Source organism: Pelmatolapia mariae, linkage group LG10_11 (assembly GCF_036321145.2).
Source record: "Pelmatolapia mariae isolate MD_Pm_ZW linkage group LG10_11, Pm_UMD_F_2, whole genome shotgun sequence".
Classification (NCBI taxonomy): domain Eukaryota; kingdom Metazoa; phylum Chordata; class Actinopteri; order Cichliformes; family Cichlidae; genus Pelmatolapia; species Pelmatolapia mariae.
The window spans coordinates 12,326,683-12,346,796 of NC_086236.1; the positions used below are offsets into that span (position 1 = coordinate 12,326,683).

The 20,114-nt window shown below is 37.8% G+C and overlaps 1 protein-coding gene across 1 annotated transcript in view; it reads right to left on the reverse strand.

Moving 5' to 3' along the window:
- The window catches only part of stk32a (serine/threonine kinase 32A), a 70,970-nt gene that overhangs the window by 2,771 nt on the left and 48,085 nt on the right, over nt 1-20,114 (reverse strand). Inside the window, exons 7-12 of the mRNA XM_063486368.1 lie at nt 18,874-18,963; nt 15,718-15,821; nt 13,454-13,570; nt 12,261-12,386; nt 10,765-10,893; nt 2,687-2,751 (exon numbers count right to left, since the gene is read on the reverse strand). Of these exons, the coding sequence (XP_063342438.1) occupies nt 2,687-2,751; nt 10,765-10,893; nt 12,261-12,386; nt 13,454-13,570; nt 15,718-15,821; nt 18,874-18,963 (631 nt within the window). The remainder of the gene's footprint in view (nt 1-2,686; nt 2,752-10,764; nt 10,894-12,260; nt 12,387-13,453; nt 13,571-15,717; nt 15,822-18,873; nt 18,964-20,114) is intronic.

Consider the following 20,114-nt stretch of genomic DNA (forward strand, 5'->3'; position numbering starts at 1 on the left):
ATCATTTTAGCTTGACATTCAACTTGTAATTGCTAGCCTGGCATTTTATGATTTTTTTTTAATGTATACTTAAGAGGGAAACATGTATCAGCTGGTGGTACTGATATTATTCCCTGTGATGATAAAAACATGTAGCTGGTCCTATTTTACAGTAATTGTTCTTTTAAAGCTAAATTTACTGACCTTTTCTCCTACCTTATCAACCAAAATTTTAGCCATTTGTTACCTTAAAATTTGGTCCCCTTGTAGACTAATCTAAAAATTGATGTTTTTACAGGAGCATCAATTTTTAGATTAGCGTCCATAGGAATTAAGAGAGTAGGTAGCCAGCAGGTGCTGCTAATCAAATGCACTTGATTAGCTAATCACCAACAAGTGTGAACACCTCTGTAAAAGTAGAGGTTTTATCAGTTTGGTAGTCACACAATGTAACACAATGACATTAAAGAAGGAGCTGTTGCTACCCACCAACCTAGGAACCATTATAAGCCATTTCCACCCAATTTGAAGTCAAGTGAGAAAGATTATTCACAAGTAAAGAACATTGAAGACTCTCGCCAATCTCAGGCATGGACGTTCCAGCAGTTTCACTATAAGATCAGACCACAATGCTCAGAAAAATTCCCAAAAAGCCAAGAGCTACATGAGAGACTCTACAGGCCTTGGTTAGCGTGAAAAGAACAAGAACAAGGTTTGTTCAGAAGGGTTCCCAGCAGGAATCTTATTCTCTCTAAAAAGAACATAGCAATTCAATTTAGGTTTGCAAAGCTGCATCAAACAAGCAATAATAATGGAATGCATTTATATAGTGCTTTTTGAGACCCTCAAAGCGCTTTACAATTCAACTATTCATTCACACACTGGTGGAGGCAAGCTACAGTTGTAGCCACAGCTGCCCTGGGACAGACTGACAGAAGCGAGGATGCCATATCGCGCCATCGGCCCCTCTGGTTATCACCAGTAGGCGGTAGGTGAAGTGTCTTGCCCAAGGACACAATGACCAAAACAGCTGGGGATCGAACCAGCAACCTTCCAGTTACAAGATGAGCTTCCCAACCCCCTGAACTACGGTCGCCCACCCAAACCAAATGGCAAACATATTATGCCAAAAGTCAAGCGTGGTGTTGGAGGGATGATGATTTGGGTGTTTTTCAGCCATAGGACGTGGGCACCCTACAGTCATTGAATCCACCATGAATGCCACTCTATACATAAACAGTAGAGTCTATATGTAGACATTTTAGAATATAATATGAGGACATATGTCTGATTAAAACTCCAAACTGGGTCATGTGATAGGACAATGATCCCAAGAACAGCAGCAAATCTACAAAAGAATGGCTGAAAAAGAAAAGAAGTAAGGTGGCACAATGGGCCAAAGTCAAGACCTCGATCCACTTGATAAGCTGTGTCAAGAAATCAAGAGAACTGTTCATAAAAGAATGCCTGCAAACTTTAATGACCTGAAGCAACATTGTAAAGAAGAGTGAGCTTTTCATCTCTAGTTTCTACTCTGAGCCGTGAGGTTGGTCATTCCAGCTGCCTGCTGAGCTTGCACACCTGACTCTCCTCACTCTGTGGCATCTATCAGTTGACTTTTATAGACAACTTCAACTTGTTTTAGGAGCACAGAAAGCTTTACTGGAGGGATGATCTACACCCTAATAGAACCCGTTCACAGGACTGTATACATCATTAAGCATACATTATACTGCCAAAAAGTCCATAAGTAATCTAAGTCCTACCTTAAATCCTGTAAAATAACAATGGCACATTTGAAATAATACTAAAATATATTTTTTAAATTAGGCTTGTAGGTTTTTTCTATTGTTGTCTTTTTCCAGCTTTCCAACTGTTTAATTTGTTATTTGTATGTTGATAATACTACATATCATTTAATTTCATATAATGAATATAGAATTTCATGAAATAAAGTATAAATATTTACACTTTCAGGTTAAGCTAGCTAAAGACTAAATTACCATTTTATTTTACAGCAAATTGAGTCAAACTAATTTCCTCAAAGCAACAATTTTATAGCCTCTAATATCTGTTTTTATGCCTTTTCTGTGTACTATTGGCTTGGGTTGGGATAATAAGGTTTGATAAGTGATTTAGATTACCGAAATAATCATGAAATTATTTTATGTTCTTGTAGAATATGCCACTGCGTGAGTCAACATTGCACCTGCCTGAACATTTCCTTATGCAAATTATGCTGGTGAATCATATCTCTTATTACTTCCAGAAACTTCTGATATACAGGATATATTCAGTACTGGGCAGGCTTTGCCAGTTGCTATTTTATTTGCCATAATCATTTACCCACATTCTGATCATTTTGCCACAAGCAGACATTTTACTGATTTTACTGATTTTTTTTTTTTAATACCTTCCTTCATGCTTCCACCAAGCAGCAAGGATTTTTATTTTTTTCATTTTTAATTAAAAACTATTCCTGGTTACAGCTAGAATATTTATTAAACCGCATATCCAGCAAACCAAACAATCATTATTATTATTATTATTATTATTATTATTATTAATGATGGTGAAAAGGCATAGTATTTACAGTGTTACCTTCATTTTGAGTCATTGTTTCTCATTTTTCATTTACTGAAAGCTACAATGCTATTTATTCCATGAGAAGGCAGTATTAGCTGGTAAAGAAAGAACAGGCTCTTACTTTTCTCTGTTGAAGACAATGAAGTCTCTCTGGACATTATCCAAACGCTGCTGCAGCTGCCCATTCTGGGGGAGAGACAAATGTAAAAAAAAATCAGCTGTGACTCACTACTGGCAGTTGTGAAGAAGCAACAATAAAATCACGTCCAGCCATTAATCATGGTTATTCTTCTTGTCTTGGTGCCGTGGATTTGTAATATGTGCTGGTGCACAGTACAGCGCAAATTGTTTGAATAGTGCAAAAGGTGCCAGTTGAAAAAATTCACCCAACTTATAAGACTTGTATGTCTGAACCTGCTTCATGCAGGCCTACTCGGGACATATTTGAGCCACTTAATGATGTTAGACTACTCTAACGCCAAGACAAGGAGACAGGTGCTTTCTCACTTTCCCTAGGAGGCAACGAGGAGAGATCACAGAAATACATCATCATTATCACAATGTATTCATTGTGTGTGGGCACCATAGAGAGAGACTAGGAGATACAACACAAGAGAGAAAAATAGAGAAAAGCTGGATAAGTAATAACCCTAAATTAAGTGTAATAAAGCTGCCCCTGTAGGACCTTTAAATCTTTATTGAATTTCCTAAACTGTTTAATTTTTAGGGTGTCTTAAGGCCTCATCCTTAGTAAAAAGAATCATACTCAAAGTGTCACATGCATGTATAGGCATGTGGTGCTTCCCCCTCAAGCTCAGTTAGATTGGCCCTCTACCCTTCGAAATGGCTTACTTCCTGCCAAAGCTGTCACTCACACAGCCTAGCAGAGAGGTTCTGTACAGGTGCTGTCACAGTAGGGGGGGAGCAACTGGCAACCGAAAGCCATCAACTAATTTAGGGCAGGAAGACAGACTGGAGAGTAGAGAGAGCAGAGGCAAAGCTGGAGGAAAGGAGGAGCAGAAGAAGTTGGGAGTGGATTTTATGATTTGGGAGAGAGGGAGACAGTGTAGAAGTATAAAACAGCCCTATGATTAGTATACATCTTGACTGCAAGCGAGCCTCTGAGTTTTAGTGAAGGGACACTTTCAGTGCAGTATCAGAAAAGAAAAACGGCAGATTTGCATGAACCCAAAAGATACTGACACAACCACCCAGACAGAGACTGTAAGAACAGGGTGTGAGCGATACAGACAAAAAAAGGACAAAGAAACAAACAGGCACACACTCAGAGTGGGGGGACGCAGTGTTACATATTATTTGTCAGGCATGAGTTATAGATCTGATACATAAAAAACATGATGAGGCATGAAGAAAGATATTGTTTTCTTTCTAACAGTGTCAAAATGATGCTTCGCATCTAAGATCTAAAGGCATGACAGGACCCATGAAAAAAAGAAAGAAAAACCTTTGTCCAACATTGTCTGTACTGCTATAACCCATGATAGGACATATAGTTTCTGTTCAAGTTGCAGAGGGAGCTTGAACAAAAAACGCACTGCTGTAAAGTTGTCATGGAGCTTCTCCTTAGGGTACCGCCGGTCAGACTTGACTGAATACATTTTATGTGAGCTTATTTTTTTATGTCAAAATATATTTCCAGGGCCCGATTCACACTTTTGACTTTTGTGGTACCTCCTGGTCTTTTCCATAGGATCTCCTGTTGTAAAGCTGTGAAGAACATTTATTAATCATTTATTTATAAAATCCAAATCTGACTTAACACATACACCCCACACCAATCTACAGGGTGCTGATAATCAGTATTCACCTGTTCAAGAACAGTGACAACAATAAGAAGTTAAACAACTATAGACATCTATGATGAACCCAGAAGGAACTGTTATGATTAGACACTTTGACATTTACACACTGTTGATCATCATGTTTCGCTTTTTTCTTTAGCAGCTTCTAAGTATAGGACATCCTCCACTTGTCTTGCCTTGTCTCTGTGCCACATGTTTTCTGTTTTGGGGCCTTTACTTTTTCTGATATATTGGATCCCTGTTCAGCACACTCTGAGCACTTTTAAGCATAGTTCTTATCATTTCTATGCAGACAACATTCAGCTATATATCTCTTTTAAGCCCCAAGACGTTTCTAAGCTACAGACTTTGCAGAGGTACTCAGACTCTACTAAAATTTGTAGGAACAGTCCTTGCTTGTGCCCCTTACAGATTTGTACCTAAGCTCTCGTCTGCCTTTGCAGCATTAGCTACATCTTCTATCAGAAATGTTTCAGTAACTTTTGTTTCAGCTTTTATTTTGGATGCTCACAGCTTGAATCCTGTCCTAGATCTTGCTTTCATCACTTAAAAAATATTGACAAATTGAGTTCCAGTGTGTCAGGCTCTGCACTGGAAATTGTTATTCATGCATTTATTCAATCACATCTTTGATTATTGATATTGAACACTGATTATAACTCAGTGTTCACTTTTCACAAGAAAACCTCCCTTTTCTTTGTGCTTTTACTCTGTCTTGAATATTGAGGGTTAGATGTAAATTGATTCATTCCTCTAGGATTGTGACTGTACAATATGGGCAGATGTATAAATTGATGGAGACAAGGAGTGAGAAGGTCAGAAAGGAATCTGCCAGAAGAAGGCTCTGGCCTTGCTTTAACCGTTGACATTTCACTACTTCTTCTCTCCTCTTTGTCTCTTCCTTTCTTTCTTTATTTAATGCTTTTAAAAAGACAGTTCAGAAGCTAATTGCTCCAAATGGTAGATTAAACTTTCCATTTAATGAGACAAACCAACAGGGAGTGCTCTGTTGGATGAAAGCCTAACAGGAACATTTCTCAAGGTCCATGGCTAAGGCTGAGGCTGATGTTTGTTGTGACTGAGCAATAGTATTAAAACATGTAGACTGCCTGACACATACATGACATATTGAATCACAGCCATTTGAGAAGATTGATATGCTGTAATTTGGGAACCGCATGTGACATAATAGTGAAGTTAGTGGTGAATAATGAAATATGGATCGAAGGAATGCTTTAACCATAATTTAAACAGTACAGACAAAAATCTTCAGCTCAGATCCAACTGCTGAGCGTAGAAATCTCTGCTGTACAAGTAGTACTTCTTAAATTGCATGTGTTTGACTTCTCCTGATGATATTCCCTCAGAACTAAGCCAAAGCCAAGTTCTGACTCTGCATTTTTAACCAGTGGCGCACACACAGAGTTGCATCCTCAGATGCACGTGCAGCTCTCTCTCTATTCCAATGATCCATCAATTTATCTGACATCAGTGCTAATTAACTGGTTTTACACTACTTCTATGAAGCTTCTGTTTACTCAGAACAACCAGAAATTTTATTTTTAAGCTATAATTGAAAGAGATAGGAAATATTTGAAAGAGATAATTGAAAAAAAATCTGTTCTTCAGTTTTTCTTACTTAAAGAAAAAACTTCATTCAAGCACATATAGATTTTGTCACTGTACTATACTTTGTTTCTGTATTCAAAGAAAAAAAATTGTTTTATATCCTGTGAAAACCTTAATGTCACCTTGAAGACAGCCTTTCCCAGGGTACACAGGCATTTAGGCCGAGTTTCTCTCTGTTTCTCTTTGTGTGTCTCTCCATGGGACTCCGTGATACTGAAACATGGCACTGATTGCACCTTTTAGTGCCTTATTTCCAACTCACTCCCAATGCCCCACCCAAAAATCTGCTGTTTATTTTGAAATTTGCATTGAAAATAATGGATGTACTTTTACCTTATTTACAGTTTTAGCAGTAACTTTTTAATCAAGAGCTCACTCTCTTTTTAGCCCTATTATTGGTCACTACCAACTACCTGCTATTTACATATTTGATGGCATTTTCATCAAGCTATATCTCATTTTCATTAACTGCTGTTTTGCTAAACAGATAATGTGTGGTAGGTTTTAGCCACTTTTTGAAAATGGATGTAAACAAAAAATATAAGTGAGTGGTGAGACTGAACCAAAACCAAACATGGTGCAAATGACTTAAGTCAAAAATTCCTCTGAAAATGGTCCGATACAAGGACCGGACTGAAAATGAGTGAAAAAGCATCAATGTCCAAAGAAAAAAACTTTGAAAGAGCTTCAGAAAGCCAGGAGCACAGCTTCTCAAGACCAATTTGAAAAAATACAAGAAGGTTTGGTTCCTTGGAAGAATAGATTATTTTGAACAAACACATAAAATAAAGTACAAAAACAAGATACAGCAGTGAGATTGGAATCAGACATACAAAAACTCATAATAGTGTAAATGAATGTTTTAAGTGTGAAAGGGAGTAGGTAGAAATTTTAAACAAACAAAGAACTACAAACTAAACTTTATACAGGCTGCCTACATTCTCATTAGCTCAGATATGTGCACAAAACAATAATAATGGACAATAGTAATATCCAGATGAGCAGAATGAGAAGTCAAGAGAATGGAAAAGCCAAATGGCTTATTGGCAAATCAACCTCATATTCAGGCAAGCCCATTAGTACCTAACTAGTACTAATTAGGACTCAGCATGGTTAGCCACGGTTTTCAGAGTTTCCATTAGATGATAGTGCCTGGTACCAGGTACTAAAATAGTACCTGCTCAGTTGGGGTTCCAAGCACTCCGAGCAGGTACCAAAATGTGACGTCGTCAGACTGCATGCCACCTATTGGCTGGTCAGTGGTGATGCTCAGCGAGTCACGAGAGTGTGTCGTTCACGAAAATCAAAACTGCCATTTTTGAAACCCGGCAACAAGGGAAATTGATACAAAAAAAATCAAAGCCATGGTCCGTGAGTCTGACGAAAAGCCACAGACCAAGCATCAGGTCGACCGAGCAGCAGGACGAACGACCACACACATTAGGTGGTACTCGACTGTAATGGAAAATCAGTCAATCCGAGGTGAGTCATGGTGAGTCGATCTGAGTAGATACTGATGGAAAAGGGGCTATAATAGTTTTGTTTTGTTTTGAGACAGTTATATGAACTTACAGTATACAGTGACAAACAGGTTTTAATTTCCTCTGTGCAGGTATCGCACAGCTTTAATCCACTGACTATGATACTGTAGTATTTACTACAAGTTCTTACAGCCAGTTATTAAACATATAGCTTGTGTTTGTCTGCTGGTCTTATTAATGATTCTTATTGCTCTGTGCTGTAATATGTACACTGACACACAGACATATAAGGAAATGAGGGATGGCTTAGAACTTTTGCACAATACTGTAGGTGATAATTCTCTGCATGTTCATTTTAATGACTTCTTCAACATTAACACAGTAATGTTCATATAGTCATTTCTCATTATAAAGTTAATGATCATAGCCACTGCAGTAAAAACTCTACAACAAGCAAAAATGTTGCACCCAATACAATCACTAGACTATTATGGTAAGCATCAACTTATTGTCACCAGATCAGGCAATTCAAACATACTAGAAACCTCCTGTGATTGCAATATGTTGAGAATCAGATAGAAGATGATTTCACCCATTTCATATTTTAAAACTTCCTTGGTATTATGAAAATAACGTCACCAATGTCACCTATAATAAAACCTAGCCTAGCAAACATAAAATTACAACTTGATGCACACATAGTAACAGCAACCTGGAGAAACAATGAGAACATACGGAGTAGCAAAAACAGCTCCAGCCCTGAACACATTATACAAATTAATTCTATATGTCAAGTTTCCACTTTATCTCACGCATGCAATAAACTTGAATGGCACCTATGATTAGGCGAGGTGTGTGTGTGTGTGTGTATGTGTGTCTGTAAGTTTCAGTGTGACAATTAATTTTGTTCTCACAGCAGTCCAATTTTCTGCTGTATATTATCAGTGGTTTAACTGAGCTAATTCCATGCTACATTATGAGAGCAATGAAAGGAAGAGGGAGGCAAAAAGATAAAAGTTCAACCAGAAAAATGGATGAGGAACGGGACACTTTCTGTACAAGAAAATGTTATAGTGACATATAGATATCTTTGTGCTGGGATACAGCGGAAAGGAGAGAAAAGCAAAGGTTGGAAAGGAGAAGAGGAGAGGAGGAACATACAAAAAAAGAATACAGACGGCTTTAAGGTAATGAGTAAGAGGCTGGAACAGGCATTAGGGTAGTTTTCTTCATGCAATATTGATCTGCTGTGCTTCAGCAATGGTACACAGACCCTCTCTCTTACACAGACATACACACATATATCAAACACTCACAATCTTTTTTTGTCTGTCTCTTATAAGCATCCATCACAAGTGGCCCCAGTAGCCCTGCGTAAATGGATATGGTAAAGCACTGCACAAACACAAACTGATATTTATAGCCAGTAAAGTGAGTATTCCTCCTGACAGCTAAGCACACACTGCAAAATATGATTCCAGAAAAGGATGTTTGGCCACATCATATTGAATAGGCTCCAAACATCAAAAACTGCATGCAAATAGAATCCCTGAATAGATATAAGATGGGAAAACTTGAAATGGGTGTACATGGAAAATAGCAGGAAGACCTGTGCTTTCTATACACAACATTTATAAAAAAAAAATCTGTCTGGTATATGAAAAGCAATTTAAAAGGAAAGACAAATGCCCCACCGTTCAGTGACATTATGGTACAAACGTCACAGTGGGCTAAAGTAACACTTTCCAATCTTTCTCGTGTAATGTGCTCACATAAATGATCACTTCAATCATTCATCCCTTACTTACTATCTAATAAAGTAGGCAGAGTGGGATATTAGCTATTTGCCGATCTTTCTGTATCAGCATTTTTAGCAGCCAATAAATTAAAATAAATAAAGGAAAAATGTGAGAAAGATGTGGTTGATTCTGCTCGGATCAACCAGCTGATCTGAGCAGAATTGTGCAGAGTTTAATTGAGTTAACAACTAACTACACATAGAAATATCCGTTTCTATGAAAGAGTTATTCATTCCATTGCACTCAGTTGCCAAACAACAGTTTACCTATTGTTTTTAGCGAACAATTTTAATTTTATCTGGTTGTTATAACAGCTAATACATAATCCATACTGTTGGCTAACACCTCACCTTCTAGCCATTCATTTTGGTAAAGACATCCCAGATTTTTAATTCCCACATTTGGCAACTAATTTCAAGTGCTTATCTATTATGTTTAATTAATTTGTTTAATCACCCTATCATCTTATTTTTTCTACATATACATCCACATCTACTACTAATCCACACCATTTAGTTAGCTTCTTTACTTCCTTAAAATTGGCTCCAATATCAGTCCTTTAAAACTAAAATGCAGTTTCTGTTTTTACGGCTAATTGTTCCATGTAACCCAAAGATACCTTTGTTGGGAGTCACTAGTGCTCTACCATACCCATCTTACATTTCATTTTGCCTAAATACTACTAGAATGACTCAAAAGTTTCTTCCCTTTAGCCTTCGCTTAGACAAAAGAAACATTTCTTTGAAAGTCTGCTATTATTATTTCTTTAGAACAGGTGACATTCTCTCTGACAAAATGGACCAAGTGTTTAGAAATGTTGTTTGGCCACACAGTGAGATATTACTGATATATACACTTAGACAAGCCTCCACAAGCAGCTGTCAGCTTTCATAAAACATGGTGCACTTTGAGCCAGCTCAGACTTCTTATTGCAAACTGGCAAAGAGTGTGCTCTGGAGTCTAGACCACACAGATTGCTTCACTTCTATTAAAAAAAGAATTCCATAAATTGTTCCTCTGTGCCAAAGGGTGAGAGTCGAGCCAAACTTTGTAACTTTGGCATTGGCTGTATGCGTGCGCGCAACAGGTTAGATCATGGGGCTTTTTTTGAAGTGTGTGTGCCAACAGTAGGTGTGAAGTATCTGATATTTTTCAGTTGTGTGGTAAAGTATAAACATATCCAACACACATTGCTTTACAATTTATATGCATCTTATTCTAGTTTGATCTTTCTGAGTTTATACTGACGTCATGAAAAAATTGTGTGGGTATGTTCTCCCATATCTCACTCGACCTTTCACCTTTCAGTCTTTTTCTTCATTCCTCATTAATGAAAATAATGAGAGAAAAATATTCTAAACACAGTTGTAGGAAATGCATTATCAATCATCAATATCAAACATATGTTAACTACCCTAACATAACATAATGTAAATATGATCTAAATGTATAAATTTATGGCTTTACCTGCGGAGAGCCGTCAGAGCCATGCTCCTTGGTTTTTCTAGCAAGTCTTTTCTTCTTCTTGTGAAGTGGTTTGGACTCCAGGATCATTTCCTCCAGCTCAAATGTGGGGTCACAGTTTAGTCTTCGCCTCTACAGTGACATATTCAAATAAAGAAAGACATATAATCAAAGGCATAGACGTGGTTATTTTGGTGTCAAAAAACAGGACAAAAAACAAATGGCAATGCAGGTTTCCATGTTGTATTAGAAACATGATGAGGAAAATTTAGAATTTTGCATCAATAAATGTTTTGTACCACTAAATATCTGACAATGAAATGTTCAACAGTGCTTCAGAACACAGTAATATGTGATAAAAAACAAACTGAAGCAAGGTAAGACTGATAAAACACGCTGAGTGCTATAAAGTTAGGAAACAAAACATAAGGGCTGAGTTTTCCCTCAGTGTTCAAACATTAATAGTGTGGAAGGGATTAAAGACTGTGCATGTGCCTATAATTAAACAGAAAGACACTGTCAATTCCCCATCGATCCTCTGTGCCTTTCCTCTGCTGTGGTAGCCTGACCGCTGGGGATACCAGCTGCTCTGCTCTGCTATAGACTGAAACTAGATGTCATTTAGTTAACTGTTTACTTCCAACAGTCATTAATCTCTATTTATTCCATTCTGGAACAAAGCATTAACAGTTACTGTCACCTTTTAGGAGACTTTTAGAGTTATTTGATCATTACATTATTGTACAAGTTTTCTTTTCTTTCTAAAGGCTCTTCTGTGAGCCTGTCAAATTTACTTTGGACTTGCAGATTCTCATTTACACCCTTCAGTCACCAGCTGTAACTTTTGTAACGCTCGGAAGAACCTGACATTACAGAAGATACTACATGAGCTTGTCAGCAAAGCAGCTTGACTCCCTGTCTAATGGCATTATTAGCTTTATCCACTTTGCCATAATGACTCATTGACTATATAGCTGCTGGTAGATACACATTTTAGCTTCTTTAGCTGCTTTCAGTTGTGTCTAAGACTCTTTCTGTTGTTCTGCATCTGCACACTCTGCCTGGATATCTACAATAAGTAGTTGGGCCAACTTAAACAGCAGGGGGCAGTGTTTACAGACAGGGTACAAAAGATTAACTGAACAGTGGCTTCATCTTCATTTTTCACTACCCGCTTTAGGGTAAATACCTGAAATACTGGTATGGAAATAAGTATTGGAAAAATACAGCAGAAAAACCTTTGGTATTTATAATCTAATACGTTAAAAAAACAAACTTGTGCCATGATACTCTAAATAAGCTTTAAGGTCATTTAAGACTTCTATGGATGGATTATTTAAAGTGTGGTATATGTTTGTTTAGGTGCTCCTTACCTTGATTTACAGCAATGTTGTATTTGTGTCATTTAAATGTAATACAGCAGAAAAATAAACATTCAGATGTGAGCATTTTGCTGCGCACTACATTGTCACAGTGCTGAGTTTATATCTGATACTCACATTTGGAATAAAACCTGGAGGGACCTGCTTGCTGAGCACAGCATCCCAGTTGACGTCTGACATGTAGTCCAGATCCTGTAGCTCTGCTAGACAGGAAATGCGTTTCTGGACATCTATGCACAGCAACTGAAAGCGACAAAAGGATTAAAGTAAGAACAACTGTCCACGGGGAGGCATGGCTGAAAAGTTAGGAGCAGAGTCCCACTGAGACATGAGCACATGTTTGCCTTTAAGGATGTGTCTGAGAATGAGGATACAGGGACAAAGGGGGTTGGAAGTACTGGAGAAGGGACATGCGGAGGGAGCTTGAGAAAGAGGGAGGAGACAAAAGGAGGAGGAAAAAAAATGAAACTCATATAGAAAGCTAATGGTGACGGGATAACGCAGTGGGTTGTGAAGGATAAAAGATGAAGGACAAATTTTGTGGGCATGAAATTCTTCCCTTGCATTTTCACATTCTTTACATCTCTTTCGTCTCTCTATACTCTCCTGCTCACTCCCTCATACACATATACACATGCAACTGGAATGCCAATGAGCTTCGAGGAGTCTGAGCACGAAGCAATGCAACAGTTTGACTGCAGTGGATCGCTGCCAAGATAAAAGCCAAATCCTACAACAGCCGTGCATCTTTTAAGCATTACAACAAGACGAAGACACGTTTGACAGCTGAATGACATACTGAATAACACGTAGACTGTTCTAATTTTAGGCTGGTATTTATAGTGTTTATTCACACATACTGAAGTATAAGCTTCCCTGTGTCTGTTTTTCTGTGTCTCTCTACGTTTTCAGCTTCAGCATTTGTTCTGGAATAGTACCTTATTGATTTATGTATGCAAGTAACCGCTAACAGTTAACACTGTCATTCACCTACATCACTAATTTAAATGTTTGAATACTGATTGTACTCCATTATAATTCTAAAGTTGTGCTGCATTCAAGTGAGGCTGTAACAATGAAAGTGACCTCCTAATTAAGATTCTGTAGCCTCAGTGTGCTGGTGTCAGATATGGATAATGGTCTTCCCATAGGAGATAAAGATTTCCCACACCGGAGAAAAATTCAAAATAGCGTATGTCATACAAAATAGCAAAGACACCCACTGACAATAAGAGTACCAGGAAAAACAAAGGCATGAACAATATAATTTGTTTATGTTGCTGTTTATTATGCATTTGCTGCTTGTTTACCTTTCTGAGAAGAGACTTCATCTCCAAAGACCAGGCTGCTGGGTAACTAGGATGGACCTTGTGAAATGTTTGCAGGATCTCATTGGCTGGTGTACTAGATTTCATCACATATGGCCTCTGAAATAAGGAAAGTAGAGCAAAAGACAGGTGAGGGGATATGGTGTTACTGACATGACAACCTGAGACTGTCAGTGGGAAATCAATTGCTAAAGCTCCGGTCACAGAGGCCTCGAGACCAGTGACCTCCTCGCAAGCACCATCACGGGGGAAAAATGTGTATTGCCAAACTGATTGGCAAAAACCTCCTTGTGATTACTTTGGTCCCTAGCTGATTGCTGTGATCACCTGTACTTTGCATAAGCTATAAAAGGTGAAATACAAACTGGAAACGGAGGCTATGTGCTTTCAAAGAAAAATCTGCATTTTTTATTAAATGCACTGGCTGCAGTGCTAAGGTTTGTGCGTCAGTCTTCAAAATTTACTACTGCTCAGCTACTAGTTAGCAAAAGATTGAGGCTGGAGAAATACAGGCTAAGTAACTGTGACCTATTTAGCACTCTCAGCATTCAACCAATGGTCAAACCCAGGGGGAAAGTTAAGATTGAATTAAATTATTATAATATTATGAGTAATATATTATAATTAAGAAGTGGCAGGAGTTTAAGAGAGAGAATGGAAGTTGAAAAGATGCCTGAAAGTAGATAACAGGCAAATAATTTGTCACATCCAACAGACCAGTTTTCAACACCCAGAAACTGACTTTTGCTTTATGGATGATGTTCGAACGTGTCAGTCAAATGAAAAATGTGTTAAAACCCAGAGGAGACAGAGGGAAGAGGTGAAAATATATTGTCTTGGTAAAGGTGATGTGCAGAGAGAGGAATAAAAGAAAGTAGGGGTGATAACTAAAGGAACTACCCAAAGACTACAGAAGTGAAGCTATGTCACGCTGTGTCATTTCTAGGTATTAATAATCTGCTGAATAAGTGATGGTTGTAAAAGCAGAGGACACAGCTTTGTGGGATGATGAAGGCAGCAAGAATATGTAACTTTTGAGGTCAGATAAAGGACAAAAAATTCATAGAAGGTAATGGAAGGGTTAGAAAGAAGATATTACAGCCAGAGTGAAGACGCAGCTCTAAGGTCAGAAAGAGGACAGAACGCTTTTTTTTATAAAGGGGAGTGGAAAGTGATTGTTATGGAAATATTGTGAGAACAGATTTTCCTCATGCAGAAATAATCTTACAGAAGACTCAAATATGAAGTATAAAATATAGATGCATTTATCACGGACACACTTCATATCGAGAAGAAGCGATAGAAGCACATATGTTGCAGCTGGTATGAAGGAAGGAAGGCAGTTTATCCTTCCAAAGGGTGTTTTCCTATACCCCCTCCTATTCCAGTGCTCCAGATAAGAGTGAGTTTCTACACTGTCAAGAAGCACCTGGACTGTCCTTGAAGCCTCTACAGAGACAAACTGATGACACCAAACAGAAGACGGTCAGGTTATAGTGTTCTAAAAAAGACTCCATCATACCTGACCCTTTCAGGCCTCCTGGGAATAGTGAGACCTCTCTAAAAAGAGGTGTCAAGTCCAAAAAAATGAATAACGTTGACGAGATCTAATAACTTTAAACAGTTAAAGATACATAGATGTGTGAGAAGAGAAAATTTCAGTAAAAGTTCATGACAGTTTCCCATAAGTTTCAAAGACTTAGAATCCTTGTCAGTGCACAGGGAGGTTACTGTAGTTTATGTAATCCTCCTAAAATATGAGAAGAAATTATGCAGCTGCAGTTGGATTTGAGTCCACAACAAACACACTGCTCTAATAATACTCAGCCTAATGGAGTAGGAGGACTGAGGAAAAAGATCATGTCCTGTGTTTGCTTCCATGACATCAGAACTAAACTCTCCAGGTGGGAAGTGCACAAGATAAATAAATATTATTTTGAAAATCAATTCCAATTATATGGCTCTCTGAATAACTCAGATTCGATTTTCTCACTCTCCTGCAGCGATTGGTCTCGCACCACGACTAAACGATTAAACATCTTTCCCAGTAAGGTCAGCTTAAACATAAGATTCAATTATAACTTCATCTTCCTTTTGTTTTGTAGAGGCTGTCTAAACTCCTACTAACAGGATTTTTCTAGCACTCAGCGTCCTATGCATTATTGAATGCAGCTAAGTGTGTCAGACCGCACAGAAGTAATCTGTGATGTAGACATTGTGGTGTACTCCGTATGTGTCTAAATTACCTGTCCTCTTAGTAGCTCATAGGCCGTAATCCCCAGTGACCACCAGTCAACAGAGAAGGAGTAGCCGGGGTGGGACCCCTCAAAGGACTGAAAGAGCTCAGGCGCTGATGGACAAAAAAATATTGTACACCATAAATAATGCATTATACCATCTTATGACATCTTGTGTTATTAATGTTTTTTCATTCCCTTCTCTCGGGCTGTTTGGATGGGTTTATTTTAACTGTAGGATTCCTCCAGACATGAAATAGGGGGAGGCCAGGGATATTGTAGCATTTTTTTTCATCTGTACTCCCGGACAACTTGTATTGTTTGATAAATAAACTTTATCAAACAATACAATAAATCTTCTACCATTGGAAAGCCTGTTTATTTCCCCTTAAATTAGGGGTGGGGAACTCCAAGTCTCAAGGGCCGGTGTCCTGCAGGTTTTAGATATCACCCTGAGTCAATACAGCTGAATCAAATGATTAGCTCATTACCAGGCCTCTGGAGAACTTCAAGACATGTTGAGGAGGCCATTTAGCCATTTAAATCAGCTGCGTTAGATCAAGGAAACGTCTAAAACCTGCAGGGACACTGGCCCTTGAGGACTGGAGTTGCCCACCCCTGCCTTCAATAATGCATTTTGTGGGTTGACCAGCAGAGTTACGACCATGAAAACCTTTTGTCCCAAATCTTCTCTGCAAATGCCAAACAGCCTACTCTGCTATGGGCTCTTGTTTTGAGCTTCTCGTTCCCCAGGTGTTTGAGGTGCCGGATCGGTGCCTGATTCACGTGATGAGTGGAGATTCTGACGTTGGCTCGTAGGGTCAGTGTGTTGAGAAGACACAGAGCACCTTTTGTTCCAAGTTTATACATGTGCTTTAACTAATAGTATAGATCATATAGTTCCCTAACATAGACAAGACTATTCATTTTAATGCAAGAAGTCAGAGTGCTACAACAGCCTACTTGGTGGGTAAAACGGTAACAGCAGTTCAGGGTAACAGTAACAATAAAAAATAAGTCATTTTAACCTACTCAAACAGAAGTGACTTTCAACGTAATCAGTTTACTGTATTAGCATCTAATAATTAAGAAAATCTTTTTTAGCCTATATACTTAAGAACATTTATACTGGAAAACATATTTATACATATATTTAAAAGCGTCAGTACAATATAATTACTTACCTTTTTAATATTTATATGTATCTATATGATAATATTATTTTAACAAATACGAAACAAAGTAACTTTGCATTTCTTTCACAGGTAGCGAGAGAACCCTAATGAGCATGTGCAGAATTGCCCCCTTTTAAGAGATAGCTAGCAAGAGCACTAACACAGCATAGAGGAAGCTAACAGTGAAGTCAGCACTTTGGAGGTATTTCACGCTTGCTAGGCTAACAGTTCTTTGCCTGGTAGCACTTTTGTACTCGATCTCAAACAGTGGTCAAGTGAGGTAACGTAAGTGTCATCATCTCAACTGTTATCATTTTGTTGTACCTGTATCTTTTTCAACACTTCCTTTTTTCTTTCTTTCTTTCTTTCTCTACTTTTTCTTTAATAATAATAATGAGTTCAGTCAATTATATACTTGGATGTATTTATTTGTTACTTTTTTTTTTTTTACACAATTACCAATGTTAGGTCAATATTCTCTTGCAGATAAAATAATGATTCCTGGTCTTTTTTCTCAGAGGGTTAGGGTTAGGTAATTTAATTAAAGACTAATTTAAAACAGGCGTAGCATCTGTATCAACATACCCACAGGCATAACATCTGTACATGTCATTTAAGCTGCCTAGTACATGGTGCCTTGGTTGCTTGTGCACAAAAGAGATTAAGTCATTTTCTGTTGAGTATTTTTTTTTAGGGTTCAGTGATGGAAAGCATCAATTTCATTCTTTTTCCCAGGGGTAAAATAAGTATATTGACATGCTCTTTGAACTATATTACATCAGATTATCTCTGTAATAAATAACAGATTAAGAGAAACATCCAATTAAACAAATAAAACAGCTTTTTTTTATTCTTCTGCGGAAGCGAATCATCTAGTCATCTGTGATTTTAAATAGTCAGTAGAAAAGCCTTCTGTGACTAATCTCTTACCGTTTCGTCTGCGGATCTTTATCTATATTACACGCAGGACTGTGAGGAACTATACTCAGAAACATGCAGGCTCTCACACAGATCCTCCACCTCTCCTTTAGGTTTGCTCTGCCTTCTTGCTGAAACGGAAAAAGTGTAGCTTATCTACTAAAGGTTCTTAGAGGAGGGGAGGAAAGGTTCTTTTTTTCCCAGAGCAGCCATGAATTATCTATTATACCGTAGAGAATTCACCTGGAATCTGGTCACACATTGTTCCAAGATCATTTTCTAACCTGAATGCACAATTTATGAGGGAAAAAGAAAACAAAAAAGCTCACAATTCACATGCCCCCTTTAAGCACGCACGCAAACACATCCAAACACATGGTCATCATTCATACTGGCCTCAAATCCTATTCAACCTATCTGATCTCTTTGGAGCTGAATCCACATAAGCTTGATTTAAGACTCATGATAAGGACAAAACTGAAGATGTGCTGGAAACAAGTGAAAGCAAGTCCTTTATTTAAGTTTGTTGTATGATTCTTACAGTATGCAATAAAGACTCAATAATGTACTACATATATATTTACATATATATATTAACTACAAATATTTTTTGCTCTTTTTTGGCCCCATCAAAAAATACAAATGTAGCTTTAACATCCAAAGTTCACCTTAAAATAAAGTTTTATTTATTGGATGTAGTTTTTATTAATAATTTATTAAAGTGACAGATGTAAATTCACTCAGTCAAGCTCTGTGAACTATCCATCTTTCATCTCTTTATCATGTGTATTTAAATATTTTATGAAAGTATAATTTAAATATTTTTTAAACTAAAGAGTTTTTGTTCTTTTTAAAACTACCGCCTCAATCTCAGAGCCGAGCCTGCAACAGCATTTGCACAATTCTTTTTCTAACTGAAAATTGAAGCAGCCTTTGGAACATCCAGCGGTGGAAGCCCACTTCACTGAAAGCTGACAAAGATTTATTGTGTTGATTTCTTAAGATTAAAGGGCAGAGTTTCAAACCGTTTCAATTCCAGTAGCCTTTTCTAGTCAAAATGTCATTTGCTTACCCATGTATGGTTTGGTTCCAGCAATGGATGTTGCTTTGAGGTCGTCTTTTACAATGGCTGCGATGTTGAAGTCTGTTAGATGGACGTGCCCTAAAGAACAGAGAGATTATGTTACCTCAAATGACCGTGTCTCATTCTTGACAACTGACCTGTGTCATATTGCATTGCAATATAACACATACTGCAGGGTTTGCCATGCACACAGATACTGATATAGTGTGTTATAAAACCAAGAAGTTTAAAATGCATTTTTCTATTAATTCCCATTTCTTTTGCTGCTTTTTTGCAGTCTGAAGTATTTTCAGGTAACTTTTCTAAAGCGCATGGAAGAATATTTGGTTTTCTGTTATTATCAAAGGAGCTCTGTTAATGAAGCTGGATCACTGTGACAGCTGTGCAGCAGAGCTTAAACAGCAGTTGACACTCAAATGATACTTGAGTACGAGTGAGGCTTTATTGTTTTTCTTTGTGTTTCCGCCTCTTTTCCTGTGGGTATCACAGTGGTTAGCACTGTCACCTCCCAGAAAGGAGGTTCCTGATTTGAAGCTTGAGGATGGATGTGGCCGTTCTGTATGTCTGCCTGTTTGTAAGTCTGCATGTTAGGGCAAGTGGTGTCCCTAATTTGGCTGTGGGTATGAATGTGAGAGTGTTTGTGGTTGTATGTGTCTCTCTGTTAACCCTGTGGTGGACAGGCAAACTGTCCATGGTGTACCACACCTCTCACCCCAGCACAGCTTGGAAAAGTCCAAGACCCCCGTATATCTAAAATAGATCAGCAATTAGAAATTATCTCTCTATTTTTTCATCTTTTTTGCTTTACAGGAGACAGATTTAGACAGGAAATTTAGACCGCAGGAGTGAGAAGAAAAAGACAGCTGTCCTCAAAATGCTGCACTGCTAGGACAAAATTGTCTAGTTTGTCTTGAATAGACTTTAAGCAAACTGTCAATCTCAGACCAGCTCATTGAGAACCGGGGTTTCTATTGCCTCGGCTGAGTTGAGTTTAAGGATGAGCACAGTCTCTGAGGACCGGTAGCACATGCTTTTAGGCTAATGGTTTTGCCACGGTATTATTAATTGTTAATTTCTCAAGATTGAGGATTCCTTTTAGTAATTATTGTGCTTCATAAGGATGTAACGAAATTGCAGAGTACTCCATTTTTGCTAATAACAAGAAAAAAAAAGCAGATTTTACAAATTAATAATAATTATAAAAATGTAAACATATTATATAAGTGATG